Source organism: Pistacia vera, unplaced genomic scaffold, assembly GCF_008641045.1.
Source record: "Pistacia vera cultivar Batoury unplaced genomic scaffold, PisVer_v2 Contig317, whole genome shotgun sequence".
Classification (NCBI taxonomy): domain Eukaryota; kingdom Viridiplantae; phylum Streptophyta; class Magnoliopsida; order Sapindales; family Anacardiaceae; genus Pistacia; species Pistacia vera.
The window spans coordinates 913,311-920,800 of record NW_022196132.1 but is presented as its reverse complement, the minus strand read 5'-3'; the positions used below and the strand labels follow the sequence as shown (position 1 = coordinate 920,800).

Here is a 7,490-nt window from a genome sequence, read left to right as displayed (position 1 = left end):
CTACTTCTTCTTGAAGGGTCAGGCCGTTTTTGGAGAGAGGGGCCCGGGCGAGATCCTGATCGGCTGGTGAGCTACTGGTGAGAACTTGTTTCTTTCGTTCTTGTGATTACTAAATCTTGATTGTATTTTTTGTTTGCAGAGCTTGAGTTCAATCGGGCCGGGCAGAGCGGAGATGGCTTGGACGTAGCGACTCAGAGGGTGTTAGCTATCCCATTGGAGCAGAGGGATTGGCGGGTGGTGCTTGCGGAGTCCAACTTGAGGACCAGTATTCTTTGGGCTGGAGTAGAGGCGATACAGAGAGGTACTCCCTTCCCCTCGCTGAAGCAGACTTGGGACGTTCTCCTAAGTCGATACTGCAATCAACTGATTTTTGGTGAGTCCAGGCTGAACCCACTAACCGTTGGAGAGTTTGCACTTGTAGAGTCACTTATGAAGAAGTTGAGCGTCCCAAGTGCGAGCGAGTCTATCGCCAAGCGTCGAGAGAAGAGGAGGAGGGAGTCGGTGGCCAGGGCGAACGCGAGGGTTGAGGACGTACTGGCGACATTGCCCAATCGGCAGTCGTCGAGCCAGTAGCCTTCAGCGGAAGCCAGGTCGTCCCAGGCTGCCGTTGTGGATGAGGAGGCCGGGACTATTACTATCACGATTCCGGCTACTGCATCGACTTATTCTGACGCGACCTCTATGAGTAAGCTGGCCGACTCTTTTTTGTTCCCGACGGACGAGGCGCGCCTGAACCAGATGGGTGCAGTTGCTGCGGCCGATTGGGGCGTATCCCGTGCCGTTCAGGTATGGCAGTACTTGCTCATTTTCCCTGTTGTTGACTTTGTTCTCATTGCTGAGTTTTGTTGTGTAGGTACTCACTAGCAGTCTTCATCTGAGGAAGTCTGTCGTGGCGCAGGAGAAGCGGATACAGGATGTATCCAAGGCCAACATTGGTTTACACCAGAGGGAGGCAGCATCCCGGAAGGCTGAGCAGGAGAGTCAGCAGTGCCTCAGGGATAGTGAGGCCGAGGTCACGAGGTTACGGCACGAGTTGGCCGGACCGCCGAAGTTGAGTCCCTCAGGGAGCAGTGCATCTCCATTGCTGACGACGCCATCATTAAGGCTCGAGGCGAGCTTATGCTGGAGTTCAAGGAAGGGCGGACCTCTCATTGGGATCCGGATGAAGACATTCTGCTCATGCAGGAGTTGTTGGAAGAAGAAACTAGTCATCCGGTGGGGCAGGACAAAGGGAAGGCGCCTGACTTCAGTCAGCCAGGGCGATTGGGTGTTGGTGACGTGAGCGACCAGGCTGCGGGGCCGAGCACTAGCGGTGCGGACATGGCGACCGATTTGGTGATGGAGGATGAGGTTCATGCTGAGGATGCTTAGCGCTTCCTTTTATTTTTGTATTTTGGGGCCTGTGATGCCCTTTTGTCTGGCGTCTATGCCATTTTTTGTATTCTGAACTGGGGCATTTGATGCCATATATACCACCCTTTGACTGTTCTGATTTCTAGTGTTGTCTTCTTGGATGACTGAACTGTTCTTTATTTCTCTTGTATGCGCGTTATGTTTGTGTATGTTACCTCCGCGTGGCCCAATGGCCAAGGCGTGTAGGCCCTATGTTGGGCTGGGTTGGTGCTTTGTTTGTCAATGGTGTAGAAATCATTCATTCGGTCTGGCCGACCCAGTGTGTAGTCCCCTGGATGGATGACGTTGCATCTTCAGTTTAGTTCTTAGGTCGAATGGGGCCGGTCCCAAGGTGCCAAGTCTTGGATTGGGCAGGCCGATCCAAAGGTATCATCGTGACTCGAGCAGGGTTGATTCGAAGGTGAGTAATTCATCGACCGGGGTCGATTTGAGAGGTGTCCGTATGTATCGGGCAGGGCCAATTTGAAGGTGTCCGTACGTTTATCGGGCAGGGCCGATTTGAAGGTGTCCGTACGTTTTATCGGGCAGGGCCGATTTGACGGTGTCCGTACGTTTTATCGGGCAGGGCCGATTTGACGGTGTCCGTATGTTCATCGGGCAAGGCCGATTTGAAGGTGTCCGTAAGTTCATCGGGCAAGGCCGATTTGAAGGTGTTCGTACGTTTTTATCAGGCAGGGCCGATTTGAAGGTGTCCGTACGTTCATCGGGCAAGGCCGATTTGAAGGTGTCCGAACGTTCATCGGGCAAGGCCGATTTGAAGGTGTCCGAACGTCCATCGGATTTGAAGGTGTCCGAACGTCCATCGGGCAAGGCCGATTTGAAGGTGTCCGAACGTTCATCGGGCAAGGCCGATTTGAAGGTGTTCGAACGTTCATCGGGCAAGGCCGATTTGAAGGTGTAAGCAATTTGTCGACCGGGGTCGATTTGAAGATGAAAACTTCTGAATAATACTTCATTAAATATTTGGCCATGAGGCCGACTGTCTAAGAGGAGGTGGATAGGCTCACTCATCCTTAAAAAATGAAACAAAAACAAATTCTCAAAAAAGACAAGGTTCACCTAGAAGTAGTAGCGTTTGAGGTGAATGGCATTCCAGCTATTGTTGATGTCTTTGCCCTCGGGGGTCTGGAGTTTGTAGGCGCCCTTCCCTGCTGCTTCGATTATTTTGTAGGGACCTTCCCAGGTGGGACCGAGTTTGCCAGAGTTGATCTCCTTGGTGTTTTGGAAGACCTTGCGGAAGACCCAGTCACCTGTTTTGAAGGTACGGATCCTCACGTTGCGGTTATAATGTCGGGCGGCCTATTGCTGGTAAACTGCATTGCGGATGCTCGCCCGTTCCCGTAGCTCGTCCACAGTGTCTAGGTTCTGGCAAAGGTTGTGACTGTTTGATTCCTCGTTCGCCCATTGAAGCCTGGTGGATGGAACTGACACTTCAACTGGAATGACTCTTCGGAACCGTATGTCAGGGAGAATAGAGTTTCACCGGTTGATGATCGAGTCGTCATTCGGTATGACCAGAGGACTCCGGGTAGCTCATCTGCCCATGCGCCCTTAGCTTTTTGCAGTCGTTTCTTTAATGTCTGTATAATGGTCTTGTTTGATGACTCGGCTTGGCCGTTAGACTGGGGGTTGCGGGGTGTTGAGAAGCTCAATTTTATTCCCCACATGTCACAGAAATCCCTGAAGCCTGAACTAATGAACTGGGACCCATTATCGGTGACAATCTCCTTCGGTATTCCGAACCTGCAGATCACATTCTTCCAGATGAAAGCTTTTACCTCTCGGTCTCTGACTTGAGCGAAGGCTTCGGCTTCGATCCACTTGGTGAAGTAGTCTGTCACAGCCAACATGAAGACTCGTTGCCCTGGTGCAGTAGTTAGCTTTCCCACGATGTCTATTCCCCACTTCATGACGGCCACGGTGTGAGAATGGAATGGAGTCGTTCTGGTGGGAGGTCTGAGACGTGAGCAAACCTCTGACAGCTGTCACATTTCTTTGCATAAGCGGTTGAGTCTGTGCGTATGGTCGGCCAGTAGTACCCCGCGGTGATCACCCGGTGTGCCAGACTGCGCCCCCCCGCGTGGTTGCTGCATTCGCCTTCGTGGAGTTCGGCTAGAACACTTTGGGCTTCTTCTGGGCTTATGCATTTCAGATAAGGGCCCGAGAATGACTTTCTGAGGAGTTGGCCCTCATGTATGGTGAATCTGGCGGCTCTTGCTTTCAGTCGGCGGGCTTCGTTCTTGTCAGCCGGGAGCTCATCGTCTTCCAGGTATCTTATTATTGGGGTCATCCAACAGTCAGCTTGTTCAATGCCCATGGCCTCTATGGGAGACTTGTTCGGTGGTGGTACCTTCCAGTTGGCTGGCCACTGCATGAATAAGAGGGGAATGGATGACTGGGAGGAACATGGGAGTGTTGAGCCAAGGTTGGCGAGGGCGTCGGCGTGGTAGTTCTCGGTTCTGGGGATCTGTACTATTGAGAACTCTTCGAATTCAGTCTGTAGCTTTTTGACCATGCTCAGATAGGATGTCATCTTTGAATCACGTGCTTGATATGTACCTTGTAGTTGATTGACTACGAGTTGGGAGTCCGACTTCACTTCTAGTCTCTTGGCTCCTATTTCTCTGGCCAAGGAAAGTCCTGCTAGGAGGGCTTCATATTCAGCCTCGTTATTCGTGCACTTGAACCTACACCGGATTGCTCGCTGGATGATGTCTCCCTCTGGTGCGATCAGTACTATTCCGAGTCCGCTTCCATTGACATTGCTCGATCCGTCTACTAGGAGAGTCCACTTTGAGGGTGGTACGCCGTTCATGCATAGTAATTCTCTTTCGGCCTGGGTGGTGGTGCTTGGTGTGAAGTCGGCAATGAAGTCTGCCAGTGCCTGGGACTTGACGGCGGTACGGGATTGGTAGGCTATATCGAACTCACTAAGTTCTACCGTCCATTGCATGAATCGGCCTGATAGTTCTGGTTTGTGTAGTATCTTCTTAAGTGGGAAGGAGGTGATTACAACAATGGGGTGGCACTGGAAGTACGGCCTGAACTTCCTGGACGCATGGACGAGGGTGAGGGCCAGTTTCTCCAGTTGACTGTACCGCGTTTCTGCGTCGAGGAGCGACTTGCTCACATAGTAGACTGGTAATTGCTTTGATTCTTCTTCTCGAACTAGTACTGCCGAGATGGCTGTCTCTGAGACCGCTAGGTAGGAGTAGAGCTTCTCCCCATCCATAGGTTTGGAAAGAAGTGGTGGTGTGGTCAGATACCTCTTCAGCTGTTGTAAGGCTTCTTCGCAGGAAAGGTTCTAGTCAAAATTCTTGGACTTCTTGAGGGCGTGGAAGAATAGGTGACATTTATCAGCTGATTTGGAGATGAAACGGCTCAGGGCGGCCACTCGTCCTGCCAGGCGCTGGACATCTCTGATGCAAGTCGGGGATGGTATGTTGAGGACCGCTCTGATCTGGTCGGGGTTTGCTTCTATCCCTCGCTGAGTAACCATGTAGCCCAAGAATTTACCTGATGAGACGCTGAATGAGCACTTGTCTGGGTTCAGCTTCATGTTGTACTTCCGGAGAACGGCGAATGCCTGGCTAAGGTGGTCAAGGTGTTGTTCGGCGATCAGGGACTTGACGAGCATATCATCGATGTACACCTCCATGGTCTTCCCTAAGTGGTCAAAGAACATTTTGTTGACCAGACGTTGGTAGGTGGCCCCGGCGTTCTTTAGTCCAAACGGCATCACTTTGTAACAGTAGGTTCCCCTCTTGGTGATGAAGGCTGTCTTCTCCTGGTCGTCCGGATGCATCAAAATCTGGTTGTATCCGGAGAAAGCATCCATGAAACTGAGGAGTTCGTGCCCTGCGGTCGCATCTACCATCATGTCAATATGTGGGAGTGGGAAAGAATCCTTGGGGCAGGCTTTGTTCAGGTCAGTGAAATCGATGCAAACTCTCCACTTTCCGTTCTTTTTCTTTACGATGACAATGTTCGCCAACCATTCGGGGTAGTGGACCTCTCTGATCATGCCGTTGCTTAGAAGCTTTTTAACCTCTTCATTGACGATCCGGTTTCGCTCAGGTGCGAATTTCCTCCTCTTCTGCTTGACTGGTGGGTGATCCGAATCTGCCTTGAGCTGGTGGACCATTGCGTTTGGATTGATTCCGGTCATGTTGGCGTAGGACCAGGCGAAGCAGTCTTCGTTCCGTTTGAGAAATTCTATCAGCTTCTCTCTTGTCTCGGGTTCGAGGCGGGAGCCTATTTGTGTCTTTCTCTCTGGGTCATCTGGATGTATCTGCACTTCATCCAACTCCTCAATAGTCGGTTGATCGGGCTCGGTTTGAGGGGTTGGATGAGACTGTAATTGCTATGAGGAGTTTCCTTTGCCTTTGAAGGCGTTCTTGTAGCAATCCCTGGAAGCTTTAGGGTCGCCCTTGATCTCCCGCACTCCCCACTTGGTTGGGAACCTGATCGTCTGATGGAAGGTAGATGGCACTGCCCGCATGTCATGGATCCAAGGGCGGCCCAAAATGACGTTGTAGGGGGATGGGCAGTCGATCACCAGGAAGACTGTCTGTTTGTTTACTCCGCCAGCATAGATAGGAAGGATGATCTCCTCGATAGTGTATTTCTGTTCCGAGCTGAATCCAACCAGCAGTGTCGGTCGTCTGTTGATATTTGCTTCTTCTAGCCCCATTGCTTTTACTGCTTCGAGGAATAGGATATTTGCTGACGAACCTCTATCTACGAACACCCTTTTCACTAGGATGTTGGCTATTTGTAGGGAAAGGACTAAAGCATCGTGGTGAGGAGCGGCCAGGGTGACCGGTTCGTCATCTTCGAACTAAATTACTTGATGAGAGTATGACCTTGAGACCGGATGGACGGACTGGATTTCATGGTGGTTGGTTCTAGCATACCGCTTGGCCGATGAGTAACTTACCCTACTGATTTCTGATCCCCCGGAGATGAGCGAGCAGAAACCCTTAGGTGTGGGTTCTCGCGGAGGGGGCGACGGTTGTTTGGAGCCCTTCTAGCTAATGGTGTTCTTCCCCTTGTCAGTGAGTAGATCCCGGAGATGTCCCCTCTTCAGAAGTGCGGCAACTTCGAGCCGCAAGGCGATATAGTCTGCGGTGTTATGCCCTTGATCGTTGTGGAACTCGCACCACTTGGTTGCGTCTCTCCTCGCCTCGGGATTGAGCTTACCAGGCCACTTGATGGAGGATCCCATTCCTTTCATTATCGCTACGACCTGGGTTGGTTCGACGCTGAGGTTGCACTCTGGTATTTTGTGCTGGTTCGATCCGAAATGTCTGTTATCATTTCTGGCGGGTTGGCGATCATAAGGTCTTCTGATTCTGCCCATATTGCGTGCTGGAGGTTGGTAGCGATGTTCTACCGATCTAGGCTCTGGCTTCCTGTCACTCCGCCTTGGTTCATATCTGGAATGGGCAGCTCAGTTCATCTCATCTTCCTCCCATCTTATCTGGATAACGGCTCGGGCCAGAGCGTCTTCCATTGTGGTGCAGCCCAGCTTTGTAAGTTCTTTGTATAGTTCTCCATCCGGGAGGAGGCCTTTTCTGAAAGCGTCCACAGCAGTCTTGGGGTTACATGAGGGAATCGAGATCTTCTCTTTGTTGAATCTACTAACAAACTCTCTTAATGGCTCTCCCCTTCGTTGGTATACTCGGTACAAGTCGGCCGACAACTTCTCTAGCTTCTTGCTGCTGGCGAATTGTTTCACAAAGGTGTCGGTAAGCTGAGCGAATGAATCAATGGATCCGATCGGGAGGTTCGTATACCATTGGAGTGTCGGGCCGGACAAACTAGAACCGAAACTTTTGCACATGCAGGCCTCTTCAGCGGTTAGGGTATGGAGACAGTAAACATCCGCTGCTTGTATGAGGCTATGCAGTCATCCGGGTCGGTGGTACCGTCATATGGTTTCATGCTGGGGATGGTGAATTTCTGGGGCATGTCAGCCAGGGCGATTTCATCCACAAAGGGTGAATCGGCGTAACAATTTGGTCTGCTCTTCTTGGTTGGGACTGGCATTCCTGGAATGCATCTCATTACTGCCT

At 51.4% G+C, this 7,490-nt stretch overlaps 1 protein-coding gene across 1 annotated transcript; it reads right to left on the bottom strand.

The window, feature by feature from the left end:
- Positions 1–2,472: 2,472 nt before the first annotated feature.
- On the bottom strand, positions 2,473–5,581 carry LOC116136557. Its single transcript, XM_031422240.1, is given in 3 exon segments — positions 2,473–2,861; positions 2,864–3,325; positions 3,328–5,581. Coding segments are annotated over 3 exon segments (3,105 nt in total).
- Between the last annotated feature and the right edge of the window lie 1,909 nt (positions 5,582–7,490).